Source organism: Accipiter gentilis, chromosome 21, assembly GCF_929443795.1.
Source record: "Accipiter gentilis chromosome 21, bAccGen1.1, whole genome shotgun sequence".
In the NCBI taxonomy this organism is placed as follows: domain Eukaryota; kingdom Metazoa; phylum Chordata; class Aves; order Accipitriformes; family Accipitridae; genus Astur; species Astur gentilis.
The window spans coordinates 16,605,398-16,628,383 of NC_064900.1; the positions used below are offsets into that span (position 1 = coordinate 16,605,398).

General features: G+C 44.5%; 1 protein-coding gene across 3 annotated transcripts; it reads right to left on the reverse strand.

Moving 5' to 3' along the window:
- Positions 1-1,009: 1,009 nt before the first annotated feature.
- On the reverse strand, positions 1,010-15,851 carry POGLUT1 (protein O-glucosyltransferase 1). Of its 3 annotated transcripts, XM_049824747.1 has the most exons (11): positions 15,755-15,851; positions 15,183-15,273; positions 12,363-12,506; positions 11,785-11,920; positions 9,140-9,261; positions 7,554-7,613; positions 6,433-6,532; positions 5,587-5,645; positions 3,286-3,453; positions 2,693-2,749; positions 1,010-2,075 (listed from the first exon to the last, which is right to left on the reverse strand). In XM_049824747.1, exons 1-11 carry the CDS (start codon positions 15,840-15,842, stop codon positions 1,919-1,921), a joined length of 1,182 nt encoding a protein of 393 aa, XP_049680704.1. In that variant the 5' UTR covers positions 15,843-15,851; the 3' UTR covers positions 1,010-1,918. The 3 variants fall into 3 exon arrangements, 2 of the variants coding, with proteins under 2 accessions (XP_049680704.1, XP_049680705.1); XM_049824748.1 differs by lacking the exon at positions 3,286-3,453; XR_007509077.1 differs by having other exon boundaries at positions 1,974-2,291; positions 2,430-3,453.
- Positions 15,852-22,986: the final 7,135 nt, after the last annotated feature.

Sequence of the window (22,986 nt, forward strand, 5' to 3'; positions counted from 1 at the left end):
AGGAAGCTTCCAGCCACCGAGACTGGAGGTAGAGACACCCTAAACGTGGCTGTGACAGAGCGAAACCAGAAGCCAAAACGCGTCCCCATTTTGGCAGAACAGCTGGGGGCAATCCAGATCTTTTAGTACAGTTCTGATTAAGCAATGATGCATCCAACAAAACTTCATTTTCATGTTTTATTCCAAAAACGTCAGTAAAAACACTTTAAAAATATTATACATAGCTGTTTCAGTTTCTCAGAGCGCAGTCTCTCCCTTAACTAAAAATACACAACCAAAAAAACCCTTCCACTCTCGCACAGTTATTTTCCTCGGAAACTAGGCTATTTTAGTAGCCTGATTCGTTTCCTTTGCAGGCTGGGATAACCCAGGCGCCGGTCACATAACTGGCGTGCTGCTCCAGCAACTGGCACTTGATGAATAGGTCTGGCAACTACGTCCCTGCACCCGGGCTTGGCAGTGCTGCAAGGCCTCTGTGCAAGCACAGACACGCGTAGGTGCACTTAGCATTATTATTCCTTGTAGTGTTCTCTCCTTCTCCGATCCAAACTGACTGCAGAGGAGACCTGAGCTGCGGCTACCATTCTCTTCCATCAATGTGCTGCTTCCTACACCTTGAGGCCACTCGGCATCAAAGGTGCTCACCGAGGACGCAGTGGCCCTCTCCTGGGACCCCGTGCCCCTGCCTGGATGCCAGAGGAGACACTGCTTCCCACCAGGCCTCTTAACTCAGGGGCCACAGAGCATTTCAGAAATTGCACTCCCCCTGGGCTGAGCAGCCCATAGTGGGTACAAATACAGTGAGCGCAAGCAACCTGTGACTGAACTCAAAATGAGTAATGTGAGAACTAGCTGCCGCTGTGTGGCTGAAGACATTCCCTCAACCAGACTGAAAGAGATGAGAAAAGGAGTGTGACAGCAGTGTGAAAGAAAAGCAAATACTGAAGTGAGCAGATGTGTTACCAGCCTCAACCCCCTCCCTCCCCCCCGCCCGCCCCCCCCCCCCCCCCCCCCAACAACACAACAACCCCAGACCGTTTTACAAAGAGGATAAGAGCAGAGAATCTGTGAACATCTGGGAAAAGGAAGAGCTGACTCTACCTCTGCATATACTTTCTCAGGGTTCTTAAGGATGTCTGGCCAGGGAGCTGGCGAGAGCTTGTTAACAGGGGCTCAGTTCTGTGTGGCTGTGCAGGCACCCAGCTCATCTGTCAGAGGATGAACTGTCTTTATCTCAGTTGCCAACTGCTTGACTGTCTGCTACTCAGGCTTAGCGCTGTGGCAACATCATCATCACCAACTGCTCCCCTGTGAGGTAGTTTAACTGCGCAAGGATCATTTGTCCTTTCAACGGCACAAAGCCCTACCATCAGCTTCTAAAACCCGACATAAACATAAGCTCTAGGCTATCTAAAAAGGTTACCCCAAATCCCAGTACCTGCTTCTGTCAGAGAACACCTAATATCACAGGTGAGAAAACATTGACCGTTTGCCAAAAAAAAAGGGGCATGTATCTCCCAGCTGTGTGTAGCTGACAGTCTGTGTACCGTGCCCACAAGTACAGCGGACTTGGTAAAAAGCCCAGTACAATTAACAGACAGGCTTCTCATTGACTGAATGGGATTTAGGATCATTCTGACACAGGTAGTAACAAAGTCCCAAATGCTAACAACCCTCTCCCAGGCATGACCATAACCACCCCTTTAAATAGCCATAATCCAACATTCTACTTAACATTCTTATGGTGACAGCATAACTGGGTCCCACTGTATGGGAGCAGTTTCAAAGTTAGCCTATTGCTGTTCACTGTAGTTGCAGCGTGAAGGATAAGTCGTCTGAGAGAACAAGAAAGAAGATATACTGATCTTCAGATTTCCACAGAGATCAGTTTGAGCTGAAGAGAAAAACAGATTAGTCTCTACAGTTCTGTTTTCAGCCACTCAGAAGTGATCTCGCTGTAGCTCTTCCTCCTTTTCACTTTGTAAGTCAAGGCTTGGGAATATTCAGACAGCAGATGCTCCCAGTAGCAAGAGACATCCTCCATCTGCAAGTGCTCGGTGATGAATTGGCGTCCCCTAGAGACACACAAGGCACAGTCAGAACCAATTTCCAGTTCCTACAAGAGTCTTTGGTTTTGTTTTATATGTATATCAACTTTCACTCTTCTGTGTTTCAAATGAGAAACAACATGCACTGCTCTGTACCATCTATTTTAGTATCACAATCTTCATTCACGGTCACAGCTCTGACAGTTGCAGTGCTTTTGTTATCCTCAAGATGGTATTTGTTAACTGGGAAAATAAATATCAGATTTCAGATATCAAATACAGCCTGAGCAGCACTGATGTATGCTGCTTCAGAAGCCAGTCGCGGCCAGTCTGGATACATAATGTTTGCAACGCAGACACAGTTCCCAGGGGTCAACTCACCTCATACTGAGATGAAAGCTCCCAACTTCTGATGACTTTCAGTGGGGTTTCTGACATGGGTCACAGCTAAACCAAAGACATAAGCGTGTAATCTTGTTCGCTTGTTATGAGTTCGCCAACCCTCCTGCTGTTATTGCAGGAGATCAGTTATACTGCACCCTATTAATACTAGGTTGTCTTTGATAGGTAACCCCTTCAAAAGCTGCTTAAGAAAATGCTTTGGAAGAAGACTGCATGACAGCCAGAAAGGACGCACAACTTACCTCTCTGAAATTTCTTGTGCTATGGCATCGTTTTCCTTTACAAACTGCAGCAGCTCCCTAAAATGAAGGCCAAAAAAATGCTATGAAACGACTATCTCAATGGAGAACATTGTCCCTTAGCTAAATTACTGCAGAGGATGAGATTAAGAATCTACAGCTGAGCCAGGGACTGGTGCTCCTTGTTTCAGAGCACAGAAGAAACTTGCCCTTCTCATTTGTTCCATATCAGTTCTGGACAGCATGCTGAAATCTGGGAGCTAACACATTATTGGCCCAGTGATAAGTTCCTCTTCCCCCTTATCTGTGCTGCAGGGCCCACTTGCAAACTTAAGTGCCTAGTGCCTGCTAATTTCAGTGAGGGCGATAGACCTACACACTCCAGTGAAACCGTACTCTCTAAGTAGTATGACCAAATGATTCTTTGGGGGCAGTAATAAAGAGAAAAGAACATGACCTCCAAGAGCCTTTGTCTAGGAGATGCCTAGGAGTGGAGGCACTACTTGGTGTAATACAAACCAAACCACTTTCCCAAACACAGCACTGTTTTTCCTATGGCATGCAATGCTCCGCTGAGCACACTTGGGGTCTCACACCTGACGTTAGAGAGGTCTGAACGGACTGGGATGTAGTGGACCCAAGGCTTCAGCTGAGGGTAGAAGAACTCCAACCACTCTTCTCCAACGTGAAACACAAGTGAACCACATAAGAAAAGGTGTTTCAACCGGAAACTGGCAGCCACTCCCCGGAAATTAAACAGATACCTTTAAAGGGATAAGCAAAGAGAGGGACCTGATTATACTTGGCATTTTGTGAGGAAACGCACTAAGAAACTGGGTTTCAAGTAGCAGTCAACCTTCCCTCACAGGTAGCAGCTGATGTCGGGGGGGGGGGGGGGGGGGGTGTCTCCCTCACACCAAACTACACGCTGGTCGCTAAAACAAAGGGAAGACATTTATTTGAAGCTCCTCACAGGAAAGGTGAGCTGAGGTTAAAGATATGCTAGGTGAATTTCTGCTGTCTCTCAAAACCGAGGAAGAAAAATCAAGGCACGAGGCTTTACCTCCGATAAAGACACCTGCCTGCAACAAACCAAAGGAGGCCTCACGGACAACTGCCAACAAGGCACGGAAGGTCACAACGTGGATGCTGATCCTGTGACTCTACGCTTCAGAGATGCTGTTACCATGAGGAGCCTTTTCCCAGTTCTGTCTTGTCTTGCAGTGAGCTTTTCTGTTCATTGTTCAGCTTTGCCACATCTCAGTTGGTTTGTTTTTTTTTTTTCCTCTGGGATTCTGCTTTAATCTGAATCTAATTGTTTCATATTAACTTAGGAATGCAACCCTAGGAGGTTAAATAGGCTAGCACACAACAGATGGACTTTGCAGATAACAAAGAATCCACAATTTTGTTTTCAGTATTTTCTGCCAAGTTAGTAAAGTGGGCTTGACTGGGGGCGGATTTCTCTTAGCAAACGGTATCTCAGAGGGATGTTTGTTTGCTTACTTGCTTTCTTTTTTAAACCCACATTTCTCCAATTATATGGAAAGCTGTTTTTCCTGTGGGTAAAACCCCTCAGTACATATAACTATCTTTGAAGTCAAACATTTTGGGCTGGGGGAAGGGAGTTCTTCCTTTAATGAAGATATTTTGGGCGAGATGGGGATTATATGTTATATTTATTTTGGGTGAGATGGGAATTATAGCTAAACTTAGTTCAGCAGTAAGTGACAAGGAGTAAATCTCAAACTGTTCTGCATTCTTTGTATTGCCTAGGAGTTCAAGGCAGGGATGAGTAGCTCGTTGTATTAGGAACTCAACAAATACATGCAGAGATGTAACAAGAACAGTGGTCTGGAGGTGCAGAAATGCCTCTGTCCAATTCCAGACACAGCTCCCACCATCTGTGACCTCAGCCAAGTCACTGAGCGCTGCTCTCAGACAGCCTGCTATAGCACCTACACTGATGGAAGCAGCAAGAAGTTCATGTTGATCCTACAAGACCCTGGGCTATGACAAAGCGTGTAAGAATGTCTCAGCCTATACTGTACGAGGACCTTAGGAGGCATCAGGGTAGTGAATTCTATGTGGAACAGAAGGGACAAATCTGGGCAACAGTCTAGTGAAATATAAAATGAGACAAGTCAATCACATTTTACACAAAAACAGAGATCCAGCCAAATGACTGAGTTCTTGTATTGGCAGATTCTAGCTGGCAGAATCATAACTAGGTAATTTTAAAGCAAAAGAAAAAGTAAACCATCAGACATACAAGTGCATACATACTAAAAGTTTACATTTTTACACAGAAACCTGCAAGAATATTACACCAAAAACCCCTCCCTAAAGTAGTTAAAAAAGAAAAGCCTTTGTAAATCAAAACCACATTCTTCCAAACAACATACAAAGTATAAATCAATACTGTATCTGCTCAATCATATTTCAGGTTCTCCCTTTTTCTATATACATCCAGTGGCAACACTTGCCCCTGTATGCATACTCCTTAGCTCCTTATGTCTTTGAAGACGGTAATGCTATCACTGTAGCATCAAAAAAATAATTTTGAACACATGGCTTAGTACAGAAATATAAAGAAAGACTGATAGAAAGCCTTTTTGATTTACAAAAAAATTTTATCTTTATGTTTATTAGTGATCTAAGACCTTTACTTTCCCCAAAGCACTTTATTTCTCCTGAATTGACAGGAGAAAGCTGGCACTGCAACAGGCCATGCTAAACTCCCAAATTTTCAACTGCCTTACATCTGTTCACAAGCTTTCTTATCTGCCTGGAGCTGGTTGCTAGAATTAGACCCTAAAATAAAATGAGGCCTTACACCATGCAAGGAAAGAAAAAACCCACAGCCCTTGAACAGTTTTATTAATCAAAACTCTTACTTGTATTTGCAGTGATCAACCAGTGGAATTTCCTTTGCAGGAGGCTTCCCTAAGGTGTCCTTAAAATAAAGGGAATTAAAAAAAAAAAAAAAAAAAAATCACTAAGCTTTGTATAGTGATTTCATATTTGTTTTCCTTCTCAGTTAGAAACAAAGCTGAAGTCTCAAACCCCTCCATTCCCACTTCTGAGAAAACCTTCTCTGGTGGGCTTTTAGAAGTATTATGAAGAATTCCCAGACCTTCAAACAAGAAAAAAAGTTCAGTAAATTACACGCTGCCTGTAAGCAAACACCAGCACAAACACATTAAATGATAATGTTTAGTTGGCAGCTACAGAGTGGAAAACAGCTTGGGACAACGTGAAGCCAAGTGTAACCAGAGTAGCCAAGACTGTCTGGAGAGAGCTGGACTGTAGACTAAGTATGGAACTAAAAAGAAGTTATCAGCAACAGTTATCAGAAAGTTATCAACAAGAAGACCAAGAAACAGAGATGACAGAAAAAGGTTTAAAAAGACTCACAACAACACACAGGCAGCTCAGGGCTAGAAGGGGAAGAGTTGGCTAATTTCATTGTAATGGAAGAGTTGGGGATTGGCATAGATCCATTTCCTTATGTATGCTGGTTTCCTTGAACAAAAAGTGTAGATGGAAGAAAAATGTTTGGCTTGCCAGCCTCTGGAAGACTCCTTCATCTGTCAGAGAGGTGTGGCCATCAAGGGAACTACAAGGCTCTCCCACTAGAGGATCACCTACAACTCTCCAACAAGACGCTTCTCAATTATCAAAGCCATCTTGCAATGCTATTCTTTCTGGCCTTCACACTCGGGAGACAGACACCCACACACCTTTTCAGATTTCCAAGCCTGGTTTTTAGTGTACTCAGCATCAACAAGTTCTGGGGTTTCTCGGGACAGCAGAATGAGGGGATCTCTCTCAGGACTCGTTCTGCAAAAGAAATGCTATCAGTAACTGCCAATCCACATGATTCAACACAGCTAACAAACTACAGGACTCAAGACCCTGCCTCTTTATGAGGCTGACCTCCCTTTGTGCCCCCAAAACATTAAGTGCCTACCATACAGTGTATTTCTGTCCAAGGGTACATTAGCAGAAGAGAATGAGTTATGTGTACCAAAGTGATTTGAGGCCATGTTTCTTTATTTCACTTACTAAATATTTAATAGTATTATTCAAGCAATTCCCAGGACAAATCAGCAGAGATGTTGTTTCCTTCAGGCTTTATCCTGATGGGTGCCAAATAAACTCCCTTCTAAGTCAAAGAGAGCTAAGAAATGCCAGGCATCTTCAGCGCTGATCTCTCTGACACCAATTTAAAACACTACTGATAAACAAGGTTATGACATCCCTGAGACTCACTCCTCATCATCTCCCGAGCCTATCTAGTAAGATATCAAATCCTTCCCTATTGGGGATGGGGGATGAACAAAGTATTAGGTTTAACATTGTTTTCAAACTGTCACTGGAGAGAGGGCAGACATAATCTACTCTCTTATCTCCCACTACTCAGGTAACTGAAAGCAAGAATATTTTTGATTCAGGGTTGAGCACGTGCATAGCAAATAAAGTATTCACATTGGCAAGAAGCAAACACATCAATATCAAATCTTTACATTTGTATCATGCACCTGCGGTTCCCTTCACAGAACAAAACAAGCTGGTTCCTAGTGTGACAGTTTTACTCATTAAGAAATAACTTAGTAAATCCATCACAACTTCTGTTTCCAATATTAGACTTATTATAATAAACTAGTTGCAAATGGCAATTCTTATGGAAAATCACTAATGGTGAAATGCTGCTGTACAAAATGTCTCCTTTCCTTACTTTTAAAAAAAATACATTCTGGGTTACACTTGTTTAGGTCTTGGAAACACAGAAATTTCTGCATACAGACAGCTGTCACAGCATATGTTGGTAGAATCTCCTGTTACAGGAAAATATGCTCACCTGGATCCTCGGAAATATCCTTTAGAGATTTTTTTCATCCATGGCCATTTTTCTGCAGATCTGAAAATATTGTTTATACATGGCAATAAATGATTTCATATAACCATGAAACAGCACTCTCATCAGTTTTCACAGCATGATCTCTTTTTATTATTCTTCATTTTTGATGGAAATCACTTTCTTCAGTACAGCGGAAAAAACTCTCAGCCAGGTCCAGTGAAACATGTTTTCCTGTGAATATCATGTTTAAGGCAACACAGTATAGGCTACTTTTCAGAATACCTTTCAGTCAAAACAATGAATTATATACAAGCCCCTCATCAAACCTTTAAGGGTATTAAAATTTACCTAAAATTTGAATCACTTTTTGTATTATTGCTTTATTTTTCTGTACTTCACTGAGTATGGATAGTGCAAAATGACTAGAGAATTTCTAACCACTGTCATTTCCCATCAAAAACAAACAAACTAAAAACCTGCCTGGCATTTTGCATTTAAGATACAGGGGTTCATTGTTTTGCCAAGTAACTTTCATTTTATATCTAAGCAAGTCCTTCAAAATAGCTGTTCACATGTTTTATTTCTGTCAGTGCAGTCACCTGCCTCCCTCTGGGGAACTCTTTGTTGTACTTTACTGTTGCACCTGGCTTGACAGGTAGGTCCTGATCCCCAAACCGACCTGCAAATGTCAAGCTTTGCATCTGTTTATAACCCAGTGACACAAGTGGCATTCACTGAGAAAGCAAGGATGAGTAAATCCTTTGGACCTTCATTCTACTATATTGCATTAGGCTTCAGCTATGATTAGTCCCACAGATCTTCAGATTTTGAAGAGGGAATCATTCAACCTTGCATTCTGATGTCAAGTGATTGACATCAAGGTGTTTTTTCTTGTTATGTTTCTATGTTCATAGTTGCACACTTTCTTTGTCACTTCCCATGGGAAACAGCCCCTTATCCTGCTAATAGTCAAAGATCCTGCCAAAAGAAAGACTCCCAGTCAGAAACCTCTTCTGTCTTACTCTCAGCCCAGTAATGACTCCTGATTCTTGGGAACGACTCCAGGTTTCTCTATTGCACAATAATACTCAAGTAAAAGCAGATCTAAAGAAGGCTTATCTTTAACCTTCCAGAAGCTTATACAAACATCCTGGATCATCCCTGCAGTGAAAAAACCACAGCTCCTAGAGAAGTAGTTGGAAACAAAGGAAAATATTTCCATGTCAGGGGAGATTTCTGCAGGCAAAAGATAACTGCTACTTTATTGACAAATCCTATCCCACCAAAAATGATAGTAATCTGGCCCTGACAGCATGAAGAATGTGTATACTTCATCCTCTGCATTCCTTATTAAAGTGCTGGAAACAGAGAAGCTAATTATAACTTCTGGTTACATCATCCGAGGTTTCCATGGTGAATTATATAGCAGTTAGGCTGTATGTAGTTAATGAGGGTCAGCAGGACAGATCACAGGCCAACAGACCTATGGTCTTAGACTTCAATATTGGCCCAATGCTAGACGGCTTTTACTGTGAGTTTGTCTTCCATTAAACCTCCCCACACACATAACCATTTCCAAAACATACCTTCTGAGGTCCTCTCTCATGAGGTCCCAGCGCCCTAAACCTGTTGGGTAAATTGGCCAAACAGCTGGTCCTCCTTCCCAAAATGTCCAGGCAGGATACATTATGTCATTGTATTCAGGTGTCTTAAGAAAAAGGAGAGTAATGTAAGAACAAGAGTAATATCTACTTCAGTTTACTGACTGAGCCCACCAGTAATGAACATCCCTTCTGGGAGTTCTGTCAGCTTTCTTCGTCACTGTTCCATAAGCCATGAAAGCTTTGTGGTCACCACGGTGTTGCTGGGGTTCATATGAAGACAACCCAATATTAAAGTGTTTCAGTGACTTTAAAAAGGCTCTGAGTTGCTGCATGACAACACAGGACTTTCATGTTAGAAAATAACAAAAGAGGTCCATGGTATAGCTGATTAGTAAATAGTGAAAGACCCAAGTTCCACTCACCTTTCTAAAGACTTGTGCCTATGTGTAGCTACAAATGTTTTCTATTGATGGTAAGTTAAGAGGCATTATTATCACCTCAGATACAGGTGCTTATAGACACTTTGACATTTAGGTTTCCAACACTTCAGTTCGTTCCAGCCTTCCTAGAGATCGCTTAACAGTTCACTGTAACAAATACCCAGGTCATGTATGAATTGCAGTTCCTCACTCCTATTTGGATGCTTAAATTCCCATATAATCAGAAGGAGGGCCAGCACTTAAGTAAGGCTAAACCCTTTCATGAAACCAGACTATAGGCTACTTCCTTGCACTAGTAATAAAATTCTTATACAATTATCCATCTATCTGTCACCTGGAGATACTGGAGACAGTCCAAGGCCACCAAGGTAGTTAGGAGGTTGGTGCAAATGACACAAACAGGGGCTGAGGAATGGGTTTGTTCATGCACACAAAGAGGAGGCATGGGGGAATCTAAATGGTGTCTCCTACTACCCAATGGGATTGTCCACAGAAGATGGAGGCAGACTCTTTTCACAAGTGCAGAGACAGAATGAAAGGCAACATGCTTTGATTACAAGAAGTGAAATTCCAAGCAGATATTGGGAAATATGTTTTCATTCTGATGGAAATCAAACATTGTCTGTGGACACTGTCCTTGGGGATGCTCAGATCTGGGCAGGACACAGCCCAGAGCACCCTGACCTAGTTGGTCCTGCTCTGAGCAAGGTGCTGGACTGGGTGACCTCCTGAGGTCCCTTCCAAATTAAATGAGTGTGTGCTTCTATGATCTGCTCCTTCTCCGTCTTGCTATAAACAGGCATTGATAACAAACTATGACAGCTCCACCACCACCCCAGGGTCAGCCTTCTGAGATGCAGAATAGGACAATCCTTCAATCCCTTACGCTTTCAGGCTTAGAAAGCACTCTGGACCAGCATCCTGGAACCCTCCTAACACTGGCTGGTTAAGTGCGAGCTGTGCCTGGATCACTGGGTTTCAGTTAAGGATAGGGCTAAGACTACAGTTCAGATATTGGACAACGGTGACAAAGAACTCAGTTTCTTGCAGGGTCCTGCAAGGCACCCAGGGGCAGGATGATTAATACGGTTGCAAAGATTAAACTCTTGCAACCTGCTCTGCATCAATTTGGGTTCTGCTGGCTAGAGTCAAGGCTGTGCAATGGTCAAGGGGCAAGACAGCTAGCTTTGCTACTACATCTGGCAGAGAACATGGTAACTGAATGACATATTGAATGCTTGCAATGTTGTACTGAAATTCTAGAGAGTTTTAGGATGGCTGAGGACTACATGATAGTTATGGATCATATTATGGTTCAGACTATATAAGCTGAAGACCTGGGTTCAGAGTAAGATGCTACAAGTTAGCAGAAACAGAATAGGGCCTTAACTAGCAAAGCAAATGGTTTATTGCTTCTTTTTACACCTTACTGTCTGCTGGGCTTCAGCCAAGGACAGGATCACAATCAGGGTTAGGTAGCAAGGGTGCAGGACTTGGGCACACTGGTCATACACTAAGGCAAAGCAAGATTAGCCAAAGCTTGAGGTGTAATGATATTTTGTTGGAAAGGATGAGATACTATACTACAGTCAGGTTTAACAATGGGAGAAGCAGGAAAACATACAGGAGGGCTCTCGAGTCTGGGAACAGAGAGCAAATGTCTCTATGCGTATGTGCACCTCTGCATGTGCATGCATGTTTGCAGATGGAAAAGGGAATCTGGGGGAAAAGCGTTCACAGGAGACAGCAATATTACAGAAAAGAAAATAAGAAACACTTATTTGTGGTACCAAAAAAGAGGACTAAAATATTCACATTAAATAAGATTAATTGTATGACAGCTGACCGATGGTCAAAAATCCTTAACAATGCTGATAAACTATGGCTACAATTTTAACAGAGGCATTGTAGCAAATGACAGCAATGCTGGCACATATCCCACCCACTGTGGCAGAGGTACATTTTTTGACATGCAAGGGGAGCTAATGAGGGGCAAAACTGTTCTATTGAATAAATCTGCAAATCTGTCTGCCAGAAAACTGGAAGTGAAGGGAAACATAAAGAGCAAAAAAGAGCAAGCAATTTTGAAACAGAAAATCTGTGGGGAACCATCCTCAGAAATACGTTCCCAAGAGAAAGGACGACATGCATGTCTCAGAAATGCTCAGCTTTTAAAGATGTGTGCACCTTACTGAAGGAGAAGACTGGGATAATGGGTTTCATCCACTTGGGGACCTGGGGGTAGTCTCGCACATTGATCACCATTTCCATGTCAGGGAGGCGGTTGATGATCCCCAGAAGGAAGTGCTCAACTCCACTGCATCTGTGCAGAAATGACATATAGCAAAAGAGCTGTAAAGAGAAGGCAGAATCCTACAGTCTCTCGCAGGCCTTTCTCTCTGCACAGGAGCAGAAGAGATGGTAAGCCTGAGCCACACCATGACGCAGGCCGGGAACTGCCTATAGCAGCCTGTAAGCCCCAACACAGTACAGACACCAGTGAAGCAACCCATCCTGTTAAATCTGGCCCGATCTGCAGCTTTCTCTGCGATCCCACAACCATCCAGCCCTTGGTACACTGAAGTCCAACAACGACACTTATCTCTTGCTACATTTAAACCTCATACAGAATTCTCTAGGCTCCTGCTCTAATAAGGAGTTCAGACCTCTGAAATACCATTGTGCTCAATGACTTTCAGCTTGGCAGCGTGGGAAGTACTCCTGCATCCCAGCTAGAGAGAAGAGATCTTCTGTACGGCTCTTACCTTGCAGGGAACAAGCAGTCCTGCTCACGGTACAATTTGTTCTTAATGATTTGGTAATGTGTCCCGAGCTTCCGGCTCACCACATCTGATATTATCTCCTTGGAAACACCACCTCGAAAAGGAGCCAGGTCCTGCTTCCAGACACTGAAAACAAACCAATCAATCATTATTATGTACAATAGGGAGGATACTGTGCATTAAATTACTGCAGTATACAGAACAGACTTCTAGCTAAAACAAGCTCTGTGTATCTTCCAGGAGCTCTGCTACATGTTGCATAACGGAGAATTTAATTTAAGTCACTTGGAAGAGCTGTCACTCAGAGACTCAAAAGTCCAAGATTCACTCTTTGACTATCTATGTGTTGTTCGCCCGAACAGAAAGCCCAGCACAGGACTCTGAGGCTAAATCAACATGAAGAACTCTATTTACTCTCCCAGAAAGGATCTTACACACCCCTGGCAGGTTATGGGTAAGTGCCTTTGGCTCACTTAACCTTTGAGTTGTGAAGCATTGTGCTCTGGCCTTCCATGAATGATGGAAGGGCCGCACCAAGACCAAATTCCTCACACAATATCATGCTATTCGGACATCAAAAAAACAAGGTAAGAGTCTAGTTGCAAGGAACGGCATCACCCAGTAATGCTGGGTACGGTGAAAGCCAGCCCAGGAGGACAAGTCTACGTAGCACATGTTCTGTGACATCTGCACATCACCAGTGAGCTCCAGGAATGCAGTTTGAAAACATAAACCTAATGAATATAAGAAAATACAGGAGGAAGGTGCAGTTTATATAAATTTAGTCTAAAGGCCCTCAGATCTAACTGCCTGGAGCATTTAACAAACACTGTCAGATTGTAACAACCCCACTTTTTGGTAGACACTACATCAATGCCTTAGTTTAATACAACAGTCAGGATGATCCCACTGTGAGGGCGGTCAAACACTGGTACAGGTTGCCCAGAGAGACTGTGGAGTTTCTATTCTTTGAGATATTCAAAACCTGACTGGACACAGTCCTGGCAACACTGCTTGAGCCAGAGGGGTTAGACATGATGATCTCAAGAGGTCCCTTCCAACCTCCAGAGTTCTGCTATTTTATAATCAGGAAGAAAACAGTAAAACTACATAAAGAATTCCCATTGTGCAGATGGGCTGACCACAGGATAAGCAGTCTGGTAGGGATGCAAATGTTATGAGCTTGAGAACAGGAAGCTGCAGTTCTATGGCACATCCATGTCACTGTAACCTAAGTGACAACTGAAAGGTAGCAACAAACAAGTTGGGACTTTCAGTCCTTGGCCACTGAGTCACAGAAGACTAGACATAAGTAGAATCTGTTATGTGGGTAAAGTACTGGCTTTCAGCATTCTGCTGCATATTTACATACCTCCAAATCAGCTATCAAAATGAACTGAGTTTCTTAAGCGTCACACATGCTGTATTATCTTCCTGGATTCTTTTGTAATGCCTGTCACTATAGCAGCGCTCCTTAACAACCCTTAAACGAACTACTGCTTTAACAAAAACTAGGTTTCGAGACCCACAGCAACCGCAACTTCATGTTACTATCGACTACCATGTTCTGAAGCAGATTTGGAGGTTGTAACCACTTGGGAAAGTGTTCTACCCAAAGGTGGGCAGGAGCAATGAAGATCAAAAACTCCAAACAGGGTGTATAAACAGTTGCCCAATATGACTCATCTGATATTAAAAGCCAATATGGCACTCAATCTCACCCCCAAAAATGAGTGAGCACATCTGGTACTTTTAAACAGGAGGCTTAAAGTTGGGCATCTGTGTTTCTGCATTTGGAATCCTAACCCTAAAGGCAGAAGAAGAATATGTTGACTCTTCCCTGAATTCCCTATTCTCCTTTATATGAAAATGCTGCTTAAAGGTATCAGAAAACCTGGTACTACAATCCCTGCCTGTATGGCAATGGTGACCATTGTAATGTTTGCCATGCTGCAGCCGTGCTCTATCAGTGCGAACAGAAAGGAAGTTTGGTTTGGCTATGTCTACAAGACAGATCAGCCTGCGCTTGTACGGCCTACAGTGGTCTTGCATCACATACATGCCTCTAGCTCTCTGCATTAAATTCACTGTAGGAAGATCAGGCCAGCATTTCAGGTCAGAGTGCTGGCATTATGCATAATGCTCTCTAGTTATAAAAAAACCCAAAAACCAAACAACAGGACTTGTGTCTACCTGAATGAGCTCCTCTTAGATCATGCTTCTGTTACGTGTCAGGTGGCTAAATATCCACCAACAGTCCAATTCTCACAAGCAGTGAACTAAACTCCTTAGAAAGAACGCTAAAAAGTACAGCACACTATCACACCAAATGAATGTGTTCTGTAACAAACTTTCTTAATCTAGCTATTTAGAACATTCTGCACATACTTGATTTCTTCCACTTTTGAAAGGCCATGAGAAAGACTTTTTAGCAACACTGCACTGAGAGAGAAGGCAGAAGTGGATTGTTAAGACAGAAACGTCACCAGCTGTGTGTATGGTTTACTGTGCGATCATACATGAAATGCTGACATAGCGTATGTTCAATCGCAGAGAACAACAATAAGTGTGATCAGTTTACAGGTGGACACACCTTCTATTGGAACTATGGAGGTCAACCTGTTTCACACAATGCTAGTAATAACCTCCTCCTTGCAAGCACCGTGACCTATGATGGCTGCAGATGTGATACCTTAGAGCCCAAATATTCTCTAGCTCATTCCCAACCATCGGTGCTGACAAAAGTATTCCCTCTCACGGCCAGAGGCCTGTGCAGTCAAAAAGGAAACCAGTCTCTCTCACCTCTGGTAGCAGCTGCAATTCGCCTTTACACATGGCTTATAGACTTCCACAGCTTTCTTAATTTGGTCAGTTATTGTTTTCCATTTGGCATCTAAAACACAGAGGAAGGAAAAGTCAAAGGAATTAATCCATTAAAGTACGAAAACAACCAGCAGTAGCTGAAGAGCGTTTCTGGTCCGGCTGGCAATAGCAATGCACCAGGGTCCCACAACACACTCCCGTACTGCTCCAATCCACGCGGCTCAACGAGAGCACGCCTAAAGCAAGCGGGGGCGGGAAGAAAAGCCTCCACGGGCAAGGAGAGGGGCCACCCACCTGAGGGGGGCCGGGGAAGGGGCAGCGGGTCGGGCGCTTTCAGCCCGGGGGCCGTCCCGGGGTGCCGAGGGATCTGCCCGGCCGGGCGGAGGAGCAGGAGGAGGCAGCGAGACTCCCCCCGGTGCCCTCACAGGACGCGCGGGCTCCCGCCCGGGCCACCAACCCTCCCCGCCGGCCGCGAAACCGCGTCCCGTTCCCCATCCCCCGCAACACCCGCAGGCCCCGGGCGACGCGAAGAGCCCCGAGCCTCCGCTCACCTGCCGGGCCGCCCGCCGCGGCGGGCTCCGGACGCCACACGGCAGCCGCCGCCGCCATCGCCCACAGGGCCAGCGCCGCCCGCCCCATCCCGCCGCCGCCGCCAACACGGCCCTGCGCATGCGCGACCCGCCGCCGGCGGGCGCGGGTGGGCGGGAGGTGACGCCCCCACCCACCGAGGATGGCGGCGGCCACAGCCGGCGGCCCCGCACAAAGATGGCGGTGCTAGCAGCGGGCCTTGTGCCGCGGCGCTTGATGGGAGCTGTAGTTCCCGCGGCGGCTCAGCGGCGGCGCTGTCCCTCCCCTCGCAAGGGCGGTGTGCGGGGAGACCCCCGCGGGGTCACGTCGTGACCACAGACGGGTTTTGTACCTGACGGAAATAAAGGCACTGGCGTGGGGGGCCCTACGGCAGGGGCCGACTGTGCTGCAGACAGCCACTGCCCAGAGAAGGTCCGAGTGTGCGTTTGCGATAGTCCCTCCAAATAACCTCCCGGCTCCGCTCGAATCCCACGCACGAGCCTTGTGCACACCTTGTGCAGCTGGTGGCCCGCGTTCCCCCTGGGGTTTTTTGGCGGGGGACACTTCTCTGGACGCCTGAAGTCATCAAGCAGTTTGTCCAACCTGGAAGAGGCTCCTTCTCCTGGCCCGACCTCTTGCTCTTGCCACGGCCCATTTAAATTTGATCATTTCGAATTAAGTCATGAATCTCATCGTTACGGTATAAAGGTTTAGATTGATTTGTATAAACTTCTCTGCAGCTTCAGGGATGGGGACTGCAAGAAAGAGGAGAAACAGCAGGACTGAGAATTGGTGGTTGAGTGCCTCCAACGTAATGCGTAGGTCCTTCTCTTTGCAAATTGGTTTCTAAGAATACAGTCTTCAAAACTACCCTCTACTTAGTGTTTGGGTCAGCTCGGTCATATTTGACCAGCCTTCAGGAGACAGGCTCATTAACCCGGTGCTGGATGTAATAACCATGCTGATAAGCAGCCAAATTAATGTAGGTCAGAGGGGCTGGGGCTAAGCAGACACTATCCTAACATAAATCCGGACCAGTCGATCTGTGTTTCTTCCCTAGGGTGAGTGTGGGAAGGCCTGTCCCCTCTTTGTAGGGTCTGCGTATTCAAATGTCAACACTAAACCTTCATCATTCCTAGCCCAGATCCAGCCTGGTAGTTTGGGATTCCATGAAGAGGTGCTATGGCTGTTTGTTAATAGGAAGGAGCCACATTTACATTAAGGTTCTACCTATAGAGTGAACGCTGAGTGATTAGCCGCACAAGCCACCAACTCAACTCATCATAAAGGCCTCTTTTGCATGACACTGAATTGGTCCGGTAGGTATCTGTAGGTTTAGGTGGAGAAATAATTACCAGAAAACAGACCAAAGAGGAAAAGCATGTGCTGAGAAGGAATGTGAAGGTTTCCCAAGGACTGATAAATTCTGGAGACTGGTAGTCCTGCTGAATTTGCACAGCTGATAAACTCCGGGCACCAAGTGTCTGCTCAGTCTGTGCAAGGCCACAAGTAAATGCTGGTATCAACTGTAGGTTGTGTGACTGTAGGGCAGGGGCTCCTACATGCAGACAAAGACTGCAGGATTATGTGTACATCTCTTGAAATAAATGACTTTGAGGGACTTTCTGAACATCTGCTTGGAAGCTGCTAGTGTGTCAGCACAACCCTCTACTGAGTATGCAGCTGGGGTTGTCCTCCAACTGTTGCTCCAGCTGGGTAACTGAGTGATAGTATGAATGAACTATGAGGGAATAAGTGAATGTTGTGTGTATTATCTGCTGTTAGTAGTAACAGCTTCCTAGAGTGAAAACCTTGAGTACTTCTGGCTGTCTCATCCTAAACTCCTGTCACACAGCCAAAGAATTTTTAAGCAAATCAGGGGAATTAATCCCTTCTTTCCATCTTCTCCTAGAGTGCCTCTGTCTTCCTTTTGATTTCTGCATAGGGTCTGCTTTCTTCCTTTTCCTCTACGGTCTTTCTCACAGCTGCAGTAGTCAAAGATCCAAAACTGGAGCCTGATCTGAAGACTCCCCCAAAAGTGTGAACCTTAAGTAAGGTGAAAGCAACAATTGCCAATACTCATATATCTATCTTTGCCTCCGCTGGCCCCACTCAGTCGTAGGCATCTCTGCATGGCTAATCCACCCATTATTTCTAGCACAGTTTTCTGTCTTCCCTCTCAGGTTCCAGACCAGGTCTTCCTGCTTCTTTCCCATCTGACTGAATAGAGACATCAGCATGCTGTTCCAACACCATTTCTGGTTGTTTCTCACAGCTTCCCCACTAGTCTTCTACACAGCCGGTAGAGCTTCAGTAGTTTGCTCTGTAGCAAAGGTTATTTCGGGTGCTTTCTCTGAAGCAAAAGAGTAGGAGTTGTAGTCAGCATAAATGTTTAATAGGCCCTGAGAGCTAAGACTTTAAGATGAAGCTCCTTTTGAAGCTACATTTACAGCCTCTGCTCTCCCAGGCTTTGTATAATGAAAGCACCCCAGGCCACTGTGGTGTGGTTTTGGCATTCTCTGTAGTTCCCCCAAGCACCTTGGATGGTTCTAAGCTTCAGAACACCTTGACTCTCACTTCAAACACAGCCTTTGCCTCACCTTCTCTACCTTCTTAATTTCCTGCAAATCCAGAGCTCTGTGCAGGAGCATCTGGCTCTGATCTTTGATACCCTCCCTCAAACACGGTCCCTCCCTCATATTTTTCTCTGCCAAATCAAGCACAAACACCCACAAATTTACTTTCATCATGTTCCATGTACCTGGAGTGGAAAATCACTTGGCTGTAAGTCTGGTGTCCTTGCTTTACATATTCAACATAGGTTAGAAGAAGGGTGCTTGGGAAAGAGTTTGGTTCTCTAAGCTGGTTATAAGACTGAGCTAAAGAAAACGTGCTTCCTACATCTGGAGTTTCTCTCGGAGCTGTGGTCTGGCTTTTCTAATTGCTACTGTCTGCTTGTGCACAGGTGCTGGTGGGGGCTTTTCTCCTTTAATTCACCCTTTTGTGCTAAATGGAAGTCCTAGGTTTTCTGAACTCCTCAAATAATGGTGAATTTTTCATATGAAGAATGGCCATCCTGCCTGCACTGAAGTTCTCCAGAAGCATGGACAACTAGAGAAGGCTTATGTGCAGCTGGAAAAGGTGGTGCTAGTAAAAGGGGAAATACCCAGACATTTTAAATGAAGCTTCCAATAGTTGAGAGGTAGCTGATGTATGGCTCTTATAGCTATCACATTTGATCCTCACTGGCGCTAGGCTCCTGCAAAAGGCTTCGGTTGTCCCAAAGCTCAGCAGAGCAAGGAAGGAAGCTATAGAGGCTGCGGAGGTTCAAAACCTGTGATTGACATTACCAGGGCTTCTGGGGCTGAGCCCAGCCTTTCCCATAAGAAGCCACATGGCTTCTAGAGAGTCAAGATTGTTTCCTGTTGGTGAGCTCCTCGTGGAGGTTCTTTTCCCTTTGGCTCTGAGCTGTGTCCTGTAACATGCAGCCCTGTGGAGGTGTTGGGCTGTGGCTGTCAGGATTCAGGAGAGCTGGCCACATCTGCAGTATGTGGCTTGGGGATGTTTGGTATTGAATATTCAATTATTTTATGCAAATGAGGCTAATTATGAAACTGTTACAGCAACTGCAGCACTGCATGAGAAGTGTAGTACCAGAATATGACACCCAGTAAAGGCTGGGGTCATGAACTGCTGAGTTGGACTGGGCAAAAGAAGTGCAAGAGATTCCAGAATTCGGTCTTGATGAAACCCCATCCGAGTCTGCCAGTGAAGGAAGTCAGTAAACCAGCCCTCAGCCCAGCCTCCGGGTTTATGAAGGCAATGGAAACAATGGAGGATCCAAGAAAAAGTGGGGAAGGCATCTGTAGCTCAAGCCTGAGGTCAAAGTTTAAGTACTTGTGCATGCTGTGGGAGCAACAGAAACAAACTACATCTGGTGCTTGAGAGAAGATGCAAGAACTGCAGTGGTTTCACCCCTTGAGGAATTTCTATGTGCCAGGGGATGCCTGTGCTCATGACAGTGATGACAGTATTATGAAGAATTTTTTGCAATGCCAACATTGTGTAGCAGCCCAAAAAGGGAAGAGAGACACCTGTTTAGTGTGAACAGTATGTGTAAGTTCACATATAAACATGGGTGCAGGAATACCTTTAAGCCTTTTTATTCATACCCCTAAGAAAGGGAACCGGCAAATCCACCTTTCTTGGAGGAGTTAAGAAAATGTAGGGGTCTTGCACAGAAGGATGAAATGATGGATTAAAAGTCATCAACTCCCCTGCACAAACAACAAACTGGAAAAGGCACAGATTTGTAATGGTGGAGCATAGGGGCATCTGGTAGACTCAGAAAGTAAAAAGCCCTTTGTCTCATCAGGAGGATGTATTCAATACTTGTACCCATTTGCCTTTGCATTTGAGTTGCAGGGCACCAACACAAGCTAAAATTGAGTATATTCCTGTAGAAAAGGCCTTGGCATTGGGCCATGGCTGTAAAGACTTTTTAAAATCTGTTTGAGAGGCCATGTTAACTAAAACTGATCATAAATCACTTTTTGCCATTGCCAGTGGGGATCTGGCAAACACCTTCCTGCAAACAGAACGTCTCTTTCTTTAGCTACAGTTGTATAACTTGCAAATTGAATGCGAACCTGAGAAAGATTTAGTAGTTTCAGGCATACTCTCTAGAGCCTTTGACAAAAATGCTGTGGAACAAAGTCCCAGGCTAGATTATGTATATGTCAATTGGGGAAAACAAAACAGAGAAACCAGCCCTGTCGGTTCTCAAATGAAATGCAGAATTTTATTGCTAGTGGTTTGCTGAGGACGAGACACTGCAGGATGTAATTAAGGTTCTACTAGAAAATGATTTGCACAGCTTATTCTATCCCTGTTTCAGTTTAAAACGATTTAGATACCACTTCTCTGAGGCATGAAGAAAACTGATCCTTGAAGTGTTGCAGGAAAATAAAGATACAGAATGCCATTTAGAGCCTGAAGGCAGTGTGAGACATCTCTGCCTCCCTCAATAGTCAGAAATACAAGTGATGTTAAATGGAGGAGCGCATGCTGGTGGAGAACACTCACCCTCTAGAAGGAAGTTAACGAAGTAGGCTTGCATTAGCTTGATGTGGGAGTCCTGAGCAGCCATTTTGACATTGCCGGGCAGTCTTTACTGGAAGGCATTACAGCATTATGAGGGAGCAGGTCGCTTGTTAACAGTGGATTTCATATACATAACAATAATGTCTGTCAATGGACTACAGTTCAGTACAATCTTACGTGTATCGCAGCTAATCCCCAGTGCCTAAACCTATCACGCTGGTGGAAAGCGATGCCGAAATTCTGCCAGAAAGGGGGCAGTGTCAATCTGTTGCACTTCTGGCACTACTCAGTTGCAGTGGATTGTCACATCTGTGCTAGCAGAAACTGATATCATAATATGGGTGGGTTGGTTGAGATAAGTAAACAGAAAAAGTGGAACAAAAACGTGGTATGATTTTGTAGTCTGGGATTGGCAGTGTTTCACAAGTGATATAGATGCATAGTAACAGCAAGAAACAACAATTACGGATGGGGTGTGCTCTGTGGAGACTTCGTGATCATGTGAAGTCGTTGCAGGCAGTGCATGCTGTGGAGAAATAGATTCACGTTTCCCACATTCCAGAGGGCAGTGGGAGAGTGTAAATTGCCGCCTTTCATGGTGGTGGTGTCAGTTTAGAGTGGCTGTTGTCCAGAAAGGCAAGCAGCTAGAAGTAGTGGGCTTTTTGCTAACTAACCACAGTACAGGTTTTCCAGAGGACACAGGTGATAACACGGGACATCTGGGACAACAGGATCTGTTTATTAGGGGGAGCATTGTATGCAGCTTGAATGTACTTGCCATGGTCCATTAGTTGAGTGTAGTTGAACTTGGCTCCCCAGGGAAGCTCTGAGGACCTGTACCTTTCAGAACTTCTCAGAGGAGGTGCCATTGTGCAGAGGCTCACGCTGAACAGCACCCATCAGCTAGAGCTCAGACAGTGATTAATACAAAGCTCTTTGGGGCTTCTGGTTAAGAGTAATTCCTGAACAATGTGGAATACGGGAGCTCTGATGTGCTAATTCAACTGGCAACAAATGGCGTGTTCGTGTACAAAGTGCTGAGTGCTGAGAGGGCTCTAGTTCCTCCTAAAGTCCCAGCATTTGTCACTACCAGTGTCATTGCTTCAGCTACTTTATTTCCTGAAGACCGTCACCGCTGGAGAATTCCTAGATGTTTGTGACTCTGTATAAGTTAATTCATTGAAGTTGTTAAATCATTGAAGCATTGAACTGTAATTGTGAGCAGCTTTGTTTCAACTACTTTTTTTGCAGAGCTGCACAAAAATTGTGCTTTTCTGTATCTTAACATTGCTTGAATGTAATAGAATTTCCTTCTGCTAATAAACGGAGGCATTAAGTTTCTAATTTAGGGACCGGATAAAATGAGTTGTGCTGTGATTTCTAATCATGGGAGAACGATTCTAATGTGCACACGTTCAGTGTTTGTCTTGTAAAAATGGTTCCCTAACAATGCCCATTGCAGCTAATTTGTAACTACATAGTGTAAACATTGATTTCTGAAGTTTTTTTAATAGATCCCCAAGCTACTTAATTATCACTTACTGACCCTTGTTTTCTAATGGTGATTAGTTTCCTCGAACTTTATAAGAGCTGGGTCTCAAGTGGCAGTAAGATGGACAACTTCTTATTCCATACCTAATAGGATAGGAAGGTCTCCAAAGCATTACTAGTTCATGTCTTCCCAGGAGTAGGTTCTTCCCTTCTTGGTGATAGACCTCATAGCGGGACATCTAGAATGTTCTTTCTGGTTCAGCTAAAGCTTGTGTTAAAAACAGTGAGAAGCAAATTCAAATCGGAACTTCTCCGGGGTTTAAAAAATCCTTTCCCTCACTAAGCCTCTTGCTTGTGGTAGGCTTCTTTCAGGTCTGGTACACCTTGTGGTCTATGAACCAGCTGGATTCTTCAGTATCCATGTCTATGTGAGTTGAGGGGAGAGATCAATCTGCTTTCTGAGAACAATTTGCCATGAGGAAAGTCTTTAGGCTAACTTAATCCCTATTACAGTTCCATTGACTTGAACAGTTACCAGAGCTGAACTTCTCTTTTAGAGATCGAGTCTTCCACTGCAACTTTGCATCCCACTGCACTACTTAAATCACTAGCACATTGGCTG

Coding starts and splice junctions, on each gene's coding strand:
- POGLUT1 (XM_049824747.1), bottom strand. CDS start 15,842: ATGGGGCGGGCGGCGCTGGCCCTGTGGGCGATGGCGGCGGCGGCTGCC. Junction 15,274..15,754: donor CGCGGCGGGCGGCCCGGCAG/GTGAGCGGAGGC, acceptor TCTGTGTTTTAG/ATGCCAAATGGAAAACAATA. Junction 6,533..7,553: donor GGATATTTCCGAGGATCCAG/GTGAGCATATTT, acceptor TTTCTTTTGCAG/AACGAGTCCTGAGAGAGATC.